The sequence below is a fragment of the Coenobita brevimanus genome, chromosome 57 (assembly GCF_032717465.1).
Source record: "Coenobita brevimanus isolate Jiangsu-jjx chromosome 57, ASM3271746v2, whole genome shotgun sequence".
Classification (NCBI taxonomy): domain Eukaryota; kingdom Metazoa; phylum Arthropoda; class Malacostraca; order Decapoda; family Coenobitidae; genus Coenobita; species Coenobita brevimanus.
In genome coordinates, this window is record NC_137010.1 from 2,647,722 (window position 1) to 2,664,254 (window position 16,533).

General features: G+C 39.7%; 1 protein-coding gene across 2 annotated transcripts; it reads right to left on the bottom strand.

Annotated features, from left to right (window-relative positions):
- Positions 1-1,954: 1,954 nt before the first annotated feature.
- Positions 1,955-14,538, bottom strand: LOC145402245 (protein IMPACT-B-like). 2 transcript variants are annotated; one of them, XM_080274367.1, is made up of 8 exons: positions 14,328-14,356; positions 11,728-11,801; positions 10,519-10,635; positions 9,397-9,512; positions 7,999-8,101; positions 6,265-6,416; positions 4,836-4,995; positions 1,955-3,599 (listed from the first exon to the last, which is right to left on the bottom strand). In XM_080274367.1, the coding sequence occupies exons 2-8, from the start codon at positions 11,773-11,775 to the stop codon at positions 3,432-3,434; spliced, it is 864 nt and encodes a 287-aa protein (XP_080130493.1). In that variant the 5' UTR covers positions 11,776-11,801; positions 14,328-14,356; the 3' UTR covers positions 1,955-3,431. The 2 variants fall into 2 exon arrangements, with proteins under 2 accessions (XP_080130493.1, XP_080130494.1); XM_080274368.1 differs by lacking the exons at positions 11,728-11,801; positions 14,328-14,356 and adding an exon at positions 14,477-14,538 and having other exon boundaries at positions 10,519-10,631.
- Between the last annotated feature and the right edge of the window lie 1,995 nt (positions 14,539-16,533).

Sequence of the window (16,533 nt, forward strand, 5' to 3'; positions counted from 1 at the left end):
TACCACCAGAGATACTTTTCCAACTGGAGGTTAGATATGTCCATCAATAACCCATTCAATACTGGATATCATGACTATCTATCTATCTATCCATCTATTGCCAGACACCATACTCCTGGAGGGGATAGCCACAAATGAATCACCTCCATGTCATTCTGTCCTCCATCATCAGGATGTCTTCTCTCTATCTCACACACACCCTCACTCACACCCTCTTTTATCATCTGGCTGTCCTAGCATCAACTCATACCTCCCCTCACTCAATCACTAAGCTGGATAAAATCATCCACCTGTAGCAAAAATAAACAGAGGCATCATGAGGTGGAAAGGATTAAAAGTATATTGTATATATCTGTAGTTGTGGCGAACGAGTCTGAAGGTGTCATTATCATACACTGGCAACCTACCAGTCAACAGTGCATCCGATTTCATATTATACACAATTATTATTATACACGAATCACATGTGTACCATAGTACAGTAATCCCTCAATTATCCGGATGTCCATTGTCCAGACGCTCTGATCTGGCTGTTCAAAACCATTATTCATACATCTTTCCATTTTATCCGTACAAAATGCTCGTATCTGGGTGAAAATTATGGCCAAGCGAACATTTTCACCTGACAGGGCCAGCTTTTTTGTTTTTTTCATGTCACTGCAGGGTATGGCCCTGCAGTGAAGACTGTGTTTGTGGTTGATGGGTCTGCTTGACCATGGTAATTGTTTGGCTGTGGTTTACAGGTCTGCTTGACTAGATAGAGTAGTGTACAACACCAGAAGTAAGTGTTGTACGGTATGCTGTAGTGGCCTTTTACAATGGCTTTCAAAATTAGGGTATGTACAAAGGGGAGCCAGAAGAGAAGTCCATTATCCAGATGGATCCACTATCCAGACACGCCTTTGGCTCTATTACATTGGATAATCGAGTTATTACTGTATACACGAAACAGGACGCACTGTTGACGGGTAAGTTGCCAGGGCACAATAATGACACCTTCAGACTTACAAGCTACAGTACTGGGTTTGTTTTTTCTTGACTTCTGGACCTGTATCATAAGTTAATCTGAAACATATACTATAGTAACCTTTCTACTCACTTTTCCATAATTTACCTGAGTTATATAAGTGCAAATATTATAAAAAGGCAAAGCTTGATTACTTAAGATCTGCATAAACTTCAGGGTTCAAATAACAGTTCCCCGTACATAAGTGGAGTTCCATACACTGTAATACATTTCTGTCACACACAAGTCATTAGTTTTGTTTCCTACCTTATCTGATACAAAAATTCTTCTATTACCTCTCTTTTCAATCCCAGTCGTATCAAACATATCATCAATACTGTAACCCTATATTCCCTTACAAAAATGGGTTGGGTAAAAAAGAAATCATCATCATCATCATCCGGACCTCCTTTCCCACCCTAGGGCAGGATGAGGCGTAGCAGAAATGAATTAAAAGAATAAATAAATAAAAATGTGGCCTTATTACTGTATAAACATTTATAAACACAATGATGCTCCAATCCTACAGTGCATTTTCCTACTGACGAATGCTAGTGCATACCAAAGAATTATACATTACAGTACCAGACTACTCATATGTAGAAGCATATGCTTTTAAATACATTATAATAAAGAAAGCACAAGCATTCTTAACAATATCCATATCCTAAATACATGACTCAATTGATATTCCCATACCAAAACAGTGTAATGTATTCATCAAGTATCAATGTGTTGTACATAATAAATAATACCTGAATATTTATTTAACCTCAAAGTATTGCATCTTTTGACAGCAATCCATATATAAAAATAAATTTACTAAAAAAAAAAAAAAAAAAAAAAAATGCTTGTTAGAAGAAAACACACATATATATGTAAATACATGACCTTAACAATTAAAAATGAAAATATGCTTTATACAAAACAAAAATACAAAACTAGTATATGCTTTACTCACAATAATAAAGCCAAGGGTAGAATAAAGACTGTATTATATCCTCTTTGTGAAAGCCAGGAACAGTGTTGGTAGAAGGAAGTGGATGCGAGAGAACAAAAGAGTGAGATAGGTAGAACGAGCGAGAAGAGTTAAAGTGAATGGGTGAGTACATAATGTGCACATAGTGAGTGAGTAAGGATCTGACAGTGAGTACATAAAGTGCACAAATGTGAGTGACAGTGAATGAGTAAGGATCTGATAGTGAGCGAAAATCCACTGACTGAATGAGCGGTTAGGTGTAACGTGTGTGAATCTAGCACAATGAAACAGTGACTGAGAATTATTTAAGCTGATAAACACATACAGGGAGATGAAAAATAACAGCCAGACTGGGAGAAAGTATGAAGATGAATTAACATAACAAAAAAAAACATTCTTAGGTTGGTAAAACAGTCAGGATGATGAACAATTAAAAAAGTAAGAAAGAGAGGCATACCATTAAGCATCATCATCATCATCATCATTGTCCAGACCTCCTCTCCTACCCCAAATACCATATTACAAAGGGATGCAAGTAGAGAACTGAAAACCCCATCTCTTGTATTAATGTGTAGGTGAGGCTATTCCACTGCCATGGATTTGTGTTCTCCCTTCTTTTGTATTCTTGCAATCTCCTGTCATTTATTTAAGTTTATGGGCAATTTTTAAAACTGGGAGAGCATGAAAGTCTTAATACCATTCACATGGAGACACCAACATAGCCAGGTAGCTCTTGCCAGATTATACATCTCAACCCCCTCTCCCTACCTCCCAAAAGGAGGATGGCAGTTCACCATCCTCCTTTCAGGGAGAGGACTGAGGGATATTTGTATAAACAGGCAGCTCCACCACCCTGTCATAATGGTGTCACAATGTGAAGACATTCCTCTCCAGCACCATAACTCCATAGAAATGTGGGAACTGGGGCCAAGATGCATAATAATAATGATGGTGATGATGAAAGAAAAATTATTCAACAGATCAAAATATATCTTAGTTCTCTTTTCACCCATCATTCATTTAGAGTATCTGATAAAAATGCAGTAATATTTCCAGATTATTTAATATATATTGCATTTCAACCAACATATACTGTATTGCACATTATATAAAAGCATTATCTCCTTAAAAAAAATATATATATATGAAAATTTCTACTATTCTGCTGTACTTTTCCAGTCAACAATCTACATTTGCAGCTGGCCATAAGACTTACATGCACTACTGCATCTACTTTCATCTGCCTCTATGACTGCTTCCTTTACATCCCTGACTCTCATATCATATCATTTATAAAAGCTTCAACATGCTTACATGTGGGTCACCTAATGGTAGCTATCCACACTGTTCAATCTCTGGAAACCTTCCTATTCAGTTCTCTATGAAATTATAAATCTACATTCTACCCTGGTCTAGCCATTTACCTCTACTACACTACAGCTAATACTACTTTTTCTTCTTCGATCTACCTCGGTCCTCCATTCGCTTGATGTAACCACAGATGTCAAGGATCTGCCGAGCAGCGTTGTTTATGTGCTTGAAGCGGTCTGGCCCAAGGTGGATCCCACCATACCACCGCGACACCACCACCATCACATTTGTTACATCAAGAATCTGTAGAGAGAGATACAGACAGAAGAGCGTAATGAGATGAGTAGGTGCGACAAAGATATAGAAGACAACGGAAGGTACAGTTATAATCATCATCCTAAGCTCCAACACTCCTGATGGATTACTGGTGTTCATGCTGTTATGGCCCTGGGACTGTAGGGTCAAGTTACCAGTACCTTTCTCCTGCAGTTCACCAACCTCTCTTTGGAGGGACAGTAGGGTCAAGTTACCGGTACCTTTCTCCTGCAGTTCACCATCCTCTCTTTGGAGGGATGGAAAGGAGCTGAAGGATGTCTGCATAACCACGCAATGGAGGTGCACAGTTATATCAGTGGCACAAGAAGACTCCTCTAGCAAATAGTAATGGATAAATCATCACCATTATCATAACCTCTTTTCCTACTCACACATGGGATGGTTATGATCAAAAAATAGGAAAATGAAAGCATAAATATATGAAAATAAACTAACTAATGTAACATATTTAGTAAATTTATTACATCAAGAAACTACAGGGTAAAATGAGACGGGGGATGAAGGAAATAAGAATGAATGGGGATTACTACACTGGTAAACATTTACATAAAATGCTGAAAGATAAAGGAATACCACAACTACTTTTATTGTTACATCAAGGAACTACGAGGAGACAGCAGGCTAAGATGAGGTGAAAGGAGATGACATACTGAATGAATGGATAATAATTAGACCAACAAAAAATTATGGAAACATACAGAACCTAGGATAGTGCCACCACATATGGTATGGTGGGGTTCACATTTCAGATGAACTTGGGGATACATCAACTCCCCTTCCCCTCCTTGACTCCATTCCACTTTCTCCCTTATTCACCTCCAGTATTTAAAGTATGCATGTATGAATCTATTTAAGTGTGTATCATAATGGCTGGCTAACACATGCAGAGGTAGCTGTACCGTACATACTCCTGCCTTGTTTTACACGCTCTGAAAAGCATCTAATGAACATGAATAAGAGATACCATTTTCTTTCACAGAAGGATTAACCTGTCCCACTAATGCTGCACAGACATTTAGGAATCATCATCATCACACCATCATCGTTAAATTTTCCACTAATAAACACTATGGGGAGAACAGGAAAAGGGATGAAGAAGAATTGAACCATCAACATTGTCAAGGGAAATGCCATGTGCTGCATATACATCTACACAACAACATTCCATTTCTCATGCCTCCAAAACTCTAGTATAGGACTGACCTGAAGTAAGTGCAGCATCCGTCCGCCCGCGTGATCCTCTCCGTCATCCTCGCAGTCCTGGATGGGTGAGGATGTGCCGGGTGGAAGGAGGCGATAGGCATACATGTTGTGAGTGGCAGCAGCGATCTTGCGGTTCTCATACAGCTTGCTCAGTACTTGTCTGCATAATGACCATCATCAAATTAATCCCATTCTTTGGACTGTGTACTTTCTCCTTCATTCTTACGACTTCCAAATGATTTAATTACGTTTCAAGGACACCATTAGTACTAACTGGGTTAAGAATAGTCTCCATTATCCCCTTAAACTAATGTCCCTCCCTAAGTTGGCTAAATGTCTGAAGGCAGCAAGAATATAATAAAAAATATGCCATTAGATTAGGAGTTATTTATTGCTAATGTAATGCCACTCAGGGATGAGTGAGGCTGGTCACTCTCATCTTAAATATCAGGACCAACTTGCCTAGCCCCAGACTCCTATGCTCCTCATGAGGCAATGTAGGATTGGATGATGATGATGAAGACAAATATAAAGGATTAACAAATACAGAAAAAATATCATTACCAACCTACCCCAATTTTTCATATATGACCTGGAGGTCATATCTTTCCACTTCTTCATCTACCTCTCCTTCCAACCACACATCTCTCGTATATCCTCCCCACTTTATCCCTCCACCTTGCTCCTGATCAACCTCTCCTTCCAACCACCCCATGCTCAACTAAATTTCCTCATCTACTCCTCCATATATGCCTTTCTACTTTGTTCTTGATTAGCCTCTCCTGCCAATCACCCATTTTTCACACACCCTCCCTCATATGCTCTCCTACTCTGTTTCTCCACCTTGTTTTTTATTTATCTCCGCCTCCAGTAGCCTGATCTATGTACCATCGATAAAAAAAGTATCGGCAAAAAAAAGTATCAGTACCCTGGGGTCAGATAAGATGTGAAATACTTTGTCTCTGGTTCAATCGGTAGTGTTGGCATGCCCGTTTATTTCACAAAAATAGTTGATTTACCATGTATTACAATGTAGTTCTCTGACTAATCCAGCTATTTATCTGCAATATATGTGATAACAACACAAATGAAGGTTACAAAGCGATGTAAACGTGTCATATCCCGTAAATCATAGTCCGTGTATCATAATGTCTCACACTGAAAGGGTGCCGATACTTTTTTTATCAATGGTACATCCTACCTAAGAAATCTCTAAATGTCTTTCTGTCTCATTTTTTGCTTACATCCTACCTGAGAAACTCCCTAAATGTCCTTGCATCTCATTTTTTTATTACCATTACAGTATTCTTTTCTTTTCAACCACACCATATTCACACACTCTCTTGGTCTGTATCTCACATTCTACTGTATTTATTCTTATCTGTAAAGCAGAGAGCTAGGAACTCTCTCTCTCTCTCTCTTGACCTACCTGACTTGTGCCTGTGATGTGACAGCTGCAAGATGTGGCTGGAAGTGGCTCTTGCGATCAGATATAATGTCACCAGAAAATATCTCTGGACATGGATCACTCTCCCCCTCCACAGTCCCATTCACTGCCATGCATTCCAGGGCTATGCTGATCTGGGGAAAGGATGGGGAAACTTAGCAAATGCTGGGATAACTGGGTCCTTGCCAGGTCACTGTTTTGATTCCCAAACTTGAAGTACAGGTAATGGACAAATATGAATTGTATTATATGCCTTCTCTACATTAGTCTGGCAATAGATAGACAGATAGAAAAGAGTAAATATATACAGAACTATTTTAATACTTAATGCTCACATGATATGACTAAGCTCAGCTGCTGACCCCGACTATTTTGATGGCACAAATGATGAATGAACATTTGTGTTTCCCTATCCTACTTTTTTTTTTTACCATTCCACTGAAACAGTGGGAAACTTGGGTCATGATAATGATCATTATCATCACCATGATTAATATACAATATCACAATGAGAGGTGTGAATGAGAACAGCAAGAGGGTGGAAGTTGTGAATGTGTTCAAGAGTGCGAGATATGCCGTGATGGCACTGTGTGAAACAAAGATGAAAGGGTGTGAAGTGGAGGGGTGGGAGGGTGTGAAATGTGTAAGGTTGGGTGTGAATGGGTGAGGAAGATGCATGGAAGAGGTTGCTTTGTTGATGAATGAAATGTGGCAGAATGGAATGAGTATCATACCTTGAGTGTAAATATAGAAAAGAGTAAAGCAATGGTTACTGCGAGAGACAGTGACTCCCAGTGTCATGTTACAGTAAATGGAGAGAAACAGGAATTGGTGAGAGTTCAAATACATGGGTACAGTGACAGAAGAGAGAGGAAAATGTGCAAAAGAAGTGGAGAGTAGTGTGACACAAGGAAGAAAAGTAGCTGGTGCAATGAAGGCCTTGATAAGAAACAGAGGCTTGAGTGTTGCAGCTGCACGAGGCTTACATGAAGGAGTGTTAGTGCCAACTTTAACATATGGATGTGAGACTATGGTGTGGCATGAAAATGAAAAGTCAAGAGTAAGAGCAGTGGAGATGGGACTGCTGAGGAATGTACGTGGAGTACAGAGGGTGGATAGGATACGAAATAATGTGATTCGTGAAAGATGCAGAGTGAGGAAGTCAGTGGACACCAGAATTGAAGAGAGTGTACTGAGATGGTATGGTCATGTGGAGAGAATGGATAACAATAGAGTGGTGAAGAAGGTATATCTGAGCAAATTCGAAGGAAGGAGGAGGCGAGGTAGGCCAAGGAGAAGGTGGAGAGATATGGTGGATGAATGGGTGAGGAAGAGAGGTTTGGAAGTCGGTGAGGCTAGGGAACCGACAGGAGATTGAGCTGGGTGGATGAATTTTGTGAGGAGACGTGCATGATCAGGGATTTTTGGTACCCCTTTTTAACATGGCAGCGTCTGGATTGACTGTCAGATACGATATGTGAAGCTAAGAACGTGTTGAATGTTTTTGGCGTATCCGATAGAGCCAGGATTCCGGGGGCTTGAATGATGAGTGAATGGAAGCGTGGCCCATTGGACTGGGCAATTTTGGGCTGTCTGGACATTGCTTCTCCTCACCCTGCCCTTGGGTGGGAAAGGAGGTCCAGATGATGATGATGATATAAAAGCTAAATCATCATTTCAATCTGAGGTTCCAAACAACACCGTGGTTCTTCTCACCTCTTCTTCCTCTGTCTCTTCATCCGGTCTCTGCTGCTCTTCCACCATGAACTCTCGGACCCGCTCCACCCACAGGTATATGATGCTCTCCCCTGCATTCTCTCTGTGTAGGGGAGTGGACTTAAACTCAAGCCGTCATAAGTCTGAAGGAATCACAATTATAAAGGAACACAGTAACAGTACAATATTTTAAAAAGGAATAAATAAAATATAAAGGAAGTTTTGTTCCTGATTCACATGGAAATGAACCTGACGAACTACAGAAAATTAGAGATCTTTTAATAAGGTTATCATGATATCTTCTCTAAGCTGTAAGAGTGAGATGCACGATGCGCAAATATGCTATGGTGTAAAACTGGCAGATGTTACATGACAATGGTAAACGAAGTTTTATTACTACTGACTAAAATGCAAATACAACAATTGCACAAATTTCTGCTCAGTGATGTCTCCTTGGAAATGAAGATATAAATGGTCAAACCACCCAGCATTTATGAAGGTTACACAACACTACTGGCACTATTTTTCTGTGGATGAATTGACTGTGTGTCTGGTTGCTTTCTTTTGCTAACAGCACAATGTATTATGCATAAAAATACCAGGGTAATATCATGATTGATAAATGGTGTGGCAACTCTGACATCTTCATTGGCATGATGATGCCACAAACCTGCGAATCTGTGGAAGAGTAGGATCGTCAGTCCTGAATTTAAAATTTGCCTGTATCTCTCTGATGTCTGTTTATACTAGCCTACTGTCTTTCACATGCTACTTGGTACTTCCCGAAACTGGGACATTTGTGATTAATACTCACTTAACATTAATTACAGCTACACAGTGTAAAGATGGAAATGGAAACATCTATCTATTTATCTATTGCCAGATGCCTTAATCCCGTAAGGGGTGGCCACAAACAAATCGCCTCCATGTCGCCCTGTCCCCGGCCGTTTCACTGCCCTGCTACCAGTTCACACACCTCTCTCTCATATACATGGAAACATGATAAGGTTTTTATGACTTGAGTTTTCCTCATAATGACACCCAATCAGCTATAAGAATGGAAACTCAGGTAGGCTCCAAATGCAGGGTTCAAATGAAGTCAGTGTTTCCCTTATTAATTGCTGCAGTGTTTCTAAAACTGCAAGAATTAACAGGGGTAGCTCTGATCTCTCTTAACTTTTATAACTTCTTTCATCTGTAGCTATAATAATTTGATGTCAGGATGAATAACATTACCTAAGAGCATCCATACCAGAAAGGAATTAATCAATACAAATTGTATTCTTTAGACAGATGACTCTCTCTCTCTCTCAACTAAAAATAATCTAGTTTTAGCCTGAATGTAACATCTAATCACATTCACAGCAGCAAAGTGGTTAAAACAGAAATGATGCTCACAGGTAAATATCCTCTAGGTAGCCACACAGTTCCTGACGCTTGAGGCCCTTGAGCCAGGGGGCGCTAAGCATGTACAGTGGTGGGGACTCGGATGGGTAGTCTGGGGGCATGGTGACCTGTAAGGCAAAGAACTACATCAGCATCTTCATTATTACTATCACTGTCATCTTGATCATTATTCCAACCTTCTTCTCATCTAAGAATGAGGTTAGACAAGACCCAGAGAACAATGAAAGAGGAAACATGATAGAGTGAGAACTAATTGGCATGACCAGTGAAATAAGCCACATACCCGTACTCATCATGCAAGTCCCCAGAATCCAGTAACAAAAGTAATCTCCCTTATCTACATATTACCCAATCCTTTTATGCCATCAACAGCATAGGAACCTTGTGCTATGTTACTCAGTCCCAACATTTAAGGCGAGGGTGACCAACCTCCCTCATCCCTGAATGCTATTATGCCAGCAATAAACCCCAACCTCCCCTCTGATAAAATCCTCATGAACCTCATCCTGGTGAAGTGGCTTAACCTACCAAACACCACTTAGTTAAACTGTCAGCATCCAACATATTACTATAGCCTAAATGGGCTACAGGAAAACATTTGGCTTATAACTAAGTGTAGATCTCCTGAGGGCAGCAATATATTGAGTGGATTAAGGGCAGTGCCAGTACAAGTTTTTAACGCCTGTGAATCACATGACGTACAGAATACCAGTATTTCTAATTTTATTTCTGCTATATCCAGGTAATTTTATTCAGTACAGGAAAGACTTTCCATGCTGGAGGGGTTAGATAAAACCTAATTAACTCCTTCCCTAACATCAGTCTCCCCTATGCAGAAGAAAATTATATGAAGGTTGAAACAGTAAACCCCCCCAAAAGGCATCTGAGTGAAACGGTTAAGGGAGGATGAGTGGAGTTGTGGCCAAAATGTGGCAAACCCTGTTTATTCAAAATTCATCAATATCAACTCAACCCAACTTCCTACTCAAACAGAAAAAAGGGATAACAAATAATAGCAAGTGCTGTACCCAGTAGTAAGAGAAATGGATCAAAAATTCATTATTCAGAATTAAACCAATCCAACAGGTTCCCTCAAGTCTCTTTCTCTCTCACCTGCAGCAATGCATACAGGCTACCCTCACTGATGTCAATGCTGTAGGTGCCAGTTTCTGCATTCTCCGTGTGGAAGTCTGTCCCATATATTGCTGAGAGTGCCTCAATCTCATCTGTCTGTAGAAAATTCATTACTGTACACACTTTATCTAAACAAATCTACCTAAGCTCATGAAATATACTGGATGCAACATGGTCATTATCATAAAGGGATTAACTTCAGCAGAATAAACTCATCTACAGTGCACTTACTCTATTCTGACAGATTTGTTACATCTTTCATCTCAGTTAAGTCCAAATATGGTCAGACTGCAGGGTTGATTTGACTGGCAAACAAGGAGACTCATTCCTACTTCTCTACAAAGGATAATCGAATATCATGTACAGTACTGTACACTACAGGTAATTATGACCGTGTGGGCTAGTCAAGTTGTTTGATAAACCCAGTTCCCTCAGGTGAAAACAAAATGACTATAGCAGTATCACAGATAAAGTTTACATCACTACAGAGAAATGGTAATTGGACTCTGGCCCTAGTTTAATTCTTTCTAACCCTTCCTGTCTATGGGATTTTTTCTAAGCTGAAAAAAATCATCTGGTAATCACTTACAAGGGCTCCATCATCTGGTAATAGAAAGAACAAAGTATAAAATATCACACAAAGTAGCTACTGATGGAGTACATGCTCCTCTCAAACATTAACAGGTCTACTAAGGATTTACCGGTACTCTTTTCTACATTCACTCTCAAGATACTTTATCATCACTCACACCCATTCTCAATTTCACTAACCAAATTTTGAGTGACATGGCCAATGGTTTCATGTTTAAAACTCCGGATGGTAACCATATAACCAATCCACATGTGTTCCCTACATGTCAACAAGTGCACCGGCAGAGGGTTAGTGCCCCTCACCGTAAAATACCTAACTCAAAGGCAAACGACCACCCCTTATGGGATTATGGGTCTGGCTATAGATAGGCAGATAGATATTTTATTACTTATCTCAATACTATCAAAAAAAAAAAAAATCAAAAAAAAAAAAAAAAAAAAAAAAATCAAAAGAACAAATACACAAAACTGTAAGGGTGGTTCTATTGCTGCAACCTTCCTTCCTCTCCCTTGCTAACATGAAACACTGTACAGCTAGTAAAATATCAGAGAATAAGCATAACAGCTACTGCAGAATTACTTCCTGGGTATTCTCACCTGGGCAGAATTATGCAGAACCTCGGTATCAGTCAAAGAGTTTTGCATCGTGGAAACCACCTTCACCAAGACTCCTAAAGAAATACATTAAATAAAATCACCCCGACAGGCTACAAAACTGTGGACATGATGCTACTATGATGATACAACAATTTTTTTCCCTAAAATAAATTAGTGCACTACAGGCAACCTAAAAATGAGAGAGAGAGAGAGAGAATGATCTAACAGCAATTCTTTATCAAATGGGTGTGACAATTCCAAGTACTGTATACAGTATTATAACAAACACATTACCTCAAAGAAAGTAATTTTTGTACATGTGCAACAAATGGTTAAATGTTGAATTTTGGCTGCATGAAATCATTCATTCATTCATTGCCAGACGCCATGTATCCCACACGGGGTGGCCAAGGGCTCAGAGTTAATTGTTTTACAGGGAGGGGCACTAATCCTCCACCAACCCACTTGACACGTAGGGATGCCAACAGCATTTGGTGTTCCCAGGCGGTCACCCATCCAAGTACTAACCAGACCCAACGTTGCTTAAATCACTGGACAATAAAAACAAAATATACCCATTTTTTGGTATTTAAGGAAGTAGCCATCACCTACACCACTATGTTTACAGAAGAATCTCTCCAACTAGCCATGTTTTTACCAATCATCATTATGGTTGAACGCGTAAGTAGCTAGCTATGGCAAACAAACCGGTACTCAAGTGTACACAAGGAAAGAACACACCAATAAATGTCAAAGCTGGAACACTTATATGATCTAACCTAATCTAACCAAGCCTACGGTAACTTAACCTTTGAGAGCCAACTTTCCAATTTAAAAATGCGCATTAGGAATGTTAGATGTGGCAAACTGCTGGTAGATGTCAGCGGAATATTTACGCATTCTAAATCCTCATTTACAGTTTTCAGAGGTAAGCTTATAAAAATGCCCAGTAGGTAAGGAAATCCAGGAAAAACAACAGGTAACCTGTGAAAGACTCCTTTCAACAGAAAATATGGAAGGATTATGCCCATCTGGTAAAGAATTAATAGCCTAACCAACATCACCTTAAAGGGTAGCGATGAAAATTTACCTGGTACTTTTTCTGTACTTTACTGTGAAATGATTAACTCAGCAAAAGAACAATGGAAAAAAGAAGCAACATAATGAAGATAACTTATTTTCCAGATGTTTAAGAACCTGTAACTTAATTAACCTTAATAATGATGCCCCCAGACATATAACCACTGACTATGACTACTAGTTTGGGAAAAAATTTAGTAATTAGGCTTCCACTGATGATGACTGCTGTTACACAATTACCACTGAACTTCTATCTATCTATTGCCAGACGCCTCAATCCCGTTTGGGGTGGCCACAAACAAATCGCCTCCAAGTCGCCCTGTCCCCTGCCATTTCACTGCACTGCTCCCAACTCACACCCCCCTCTCTCATATACCTCTCCACCCCATCCCTCCATCTCATCCTTGGCCTCCCCTTCCCTCTTCCCCCTTCCACCTCACTCACATACACTTTCTTCGTCAGTCTTTCACCCTCCATCCTCTCCACATGGCCAAACCACCTCAGTGTGTTCCTCATAATGCTTCCTATCACATCCACATCCACACCACAACGCTCCTTTATATCTTCATTCGTCAGCCTGTCTCTCCATGTGACTCCACAGGCTCCTCTTAAGTAACTCATTTCCACTGCTCTCACTCTTGACTTGTGTCCTTCCAACAACGTCCAAGCTTCACTTCCATACGTTAGAGTTGGTATCACAATACTGTCATGTAGTAACTTTTTCACTTCCATGCTCACTTCCCTGTTTCTTACCACTGCTTTCAAAGAACTAGCAATCTTTCTTCCCTGCTGTACCCTTTCAAGCACTTCACCCTCCAAACCACCATCCTTACTCATCACACTACCCAAGTACTTAAACGTACTCACATTTTCCAATTCCTCACCATCCAACCTCGCTGTACATTCACTGACTTCACCTCTCTCAAAGACCATCACTTTACTCTTCCCTACATTCACCTTTAGATTCCGTTTCTTACACACTCTCCCAAACTCATCCACCAAGCCTTGCAGCTCCCCTTCGTCTTCACTCAACAGCACAGTATCATCTGCAAACAAAAGTACAGGGAGTTTCCAAACACTATCCTCTCTCACCAGGGCCACTCCAACATCCACTACCCTACCTTGTACCTCTTTTATTACCCCATCCATGTAAAGATTGAACAACCATGGAGACACGACACATCCCTGTTTCAACCCAACTTTCAATGAGAAAAATTCACTTAGTTCACCATCCACAAGCACTGCAGCCTTCGCACCATCGTACATACTCTTCACAGCATTCAACAACTTCCCATCTACTCCATATATTCTTAACACTTTCCACAATCCTTGTCTATCCACCCTGTCATATGCTTTCTCCAAATCCATGAAAGCCGCATACAACTTCTTTCCCTTCTCTAGAAACTTTTCCACTAAAGATCAAAGAATGAATATCTGCTGTACAATATTCCTTATATCTATCTGCTCTTCTATGCAAAGCTCTTGGTAACAATGCACACAGATAACTTGAAGATAACAACCGTGATCGTGATGAGACGGCCTCAAAAAATGTGACGAAGTACCACAAACGTTTACCACTGGTAGCAAACAAGGAAACACCCACACATGGTGCAATCCACCTACCAACACACCCATAATGATTCATGTGACGTGATATTTTATAACTTACATGGAAACAAACAAGAGGTCACAATAACTTTACTAAAGCGTTGTTACATGCCTGGGCCAGCGCGTCTCAGGACGGAAGTAAGTAACCCTTTGGTAAATCCAAACTCCCCGAAACTGACGGATTAGACGCAGTGTTGCCAGACGCTGCAGTCGTAAATTCCCCCAAAGTTGTGAGGAAAATTCCCCAGAAATAGTATCAAATAATTTTTATTGTCGTAAAGGTGTATAGAGTATTGTACAACAAGAGTAGGTGGTGTGTCTTGCCACACACTTCTTTTGGCAAATGGAATACATACGGTTGCTACAAAGTCCATAAAGTGTACGTACGTACAACCTTTTGGTGGTGGATTTTGAAATGAAAATGTACGTGACGGTATAACACAAGGTACAGTACCAAGACAGTATAATCAAAATATATGAAAGGCAATTGAAATAATTCATATTCCTTATTTTTATCTACTCGTACAATTCTATTAGCTGAAGGAGGTGTGTGACAAGATCCACCACCTTTTCCTTTTGTTGTACGATTGTGTGCACACTGTAACCACTCCATGAATGTAACAATAATGTGCTGGAGTGGATGGTAATATCCATGTAGCGCACTTACTGTGCATCACACAGCTTTATTGAGCACCACAGTTCTTCCACACTTTGCACATGGCATATAACATGGAGGCTAGTGGCATGACTTTTTCACCCTTAAAACCACCAAGCCAAGTTTCTAAAGGGCCAAAGTGCCTCGACCAATAGCGAAACCTCCTAGCGACGCTATGAGGGTTGAGACATGCCTAACACGTACCCATAACTACCTAACTTCCAGACTGAGTTTGCGTATCCTCCCCTCTCTCAGTAATCGCAGTCACGACGTATTCTCCCATGTGAACCAATTGTGAATGTGTGATATAGTGTTGGTGAATTGCAATACTCTCCTTACATTCCCAGGCCTAGTTTACTATTATCCCCAATGTGTGTTGCCTCATGAGGTGCGTAGGGGCACGGAGTTAGGCAAGTTGGTCCTGGCAATTAAGATGAAAGTGACCAGCCCCACACCAGGTGCTACAGAATAAGACGAAATACAATTGCTGCTAGAAATGGCGTAAACTGAGAAAAATATGATGAATATGAAAAGACCAAAGTGGAAAGAAACAGAGATGGGAGAAGGGGGGTGGGGGAGCACACACAAATCTCACAGTATACCCAAAGAACTAATAACAAGTATATGTCTGAGGTTCTACACTTAGGTTTACCACAGAAATGCAGTATCAGTCATGAGAAATTCATTTCACAATGTACGAAATAGGTAAAATGATACAAGGGAACAAAAGAGTTTAAGTTACTACAATATGAATTCAGTAGTTTAAACTAAGTTTTGGTTTAAGTTTCTACTCTACCAAAATTCACCAAAATGACAAAATTTCGCATTGGAGCCTTGGATTCCCTAGAGTGGGGGAAAAGTTCTTTCTGGCAACACTGACTTGGACGGACTGACAACTTTAATAAAACCGTATTACAGTGACTATTATAAGTATTTTTTCCACAAATATGTTTAAAGTAATTATACTACTGTTGTATTCATTTTATCAATTCCAAAAGTTTTTCATTAATCTCAGGGCAATATTTTTGAGAATTTGGTATATTCTCTATTACATGAATAGCTATTTGCACGGATTTTACTTGCTTAACATTAAGGTATACCATAATATTATTACATGAAGTCTAAACTTTTACATCATTTGGTCGTAAGTAATTCACTTCAATGCACTCTCTAGTTTCTAAACTTTTATATCATGTTATATCCAATGCTCTCACTTGTTTTTATGATTTTGTAGTCCTCAGGCCATTTTATTGCAGTTTGTTTGATCCATCAACTAAAACAAATTAAATATAATTAGCTATAAGGAGATATGTATCCTGAGGTGTGAATAAAGCTCATTTAATGTTATTCGCACAAACCGGTGTGAATAGTCACACTCACAACAAAAATAGCCGGGGTGCAGACGCTATCTAAAATGGTAATAAACCCCACGTTGTTTCTGTATTATATGTTCAGTTGATAAT

Coding starts and splice junctions, on each gene's coding strand:
- LOC145402245 (XM_080274367.1), bottom strand. CDS start 11,775: ATGCAAAACTCTTTGACTGATACCGAGGTTCTGCATAATTCTGCCCAG. Junction 9,513..10,518: donor GCCTGTATGCATTGCTGCAG/GTGAGAGAGAAA, acceptor TTTGCCTTACAG/GTCACCATGCCCCCAGACTA. Junction 8,102..9,396: donor TACCTAGAGGATATTTACCT/GTGAGCATCATT, acceptor TCCCCTACACAG/AGAGAATGCAGGGGAGAGCA.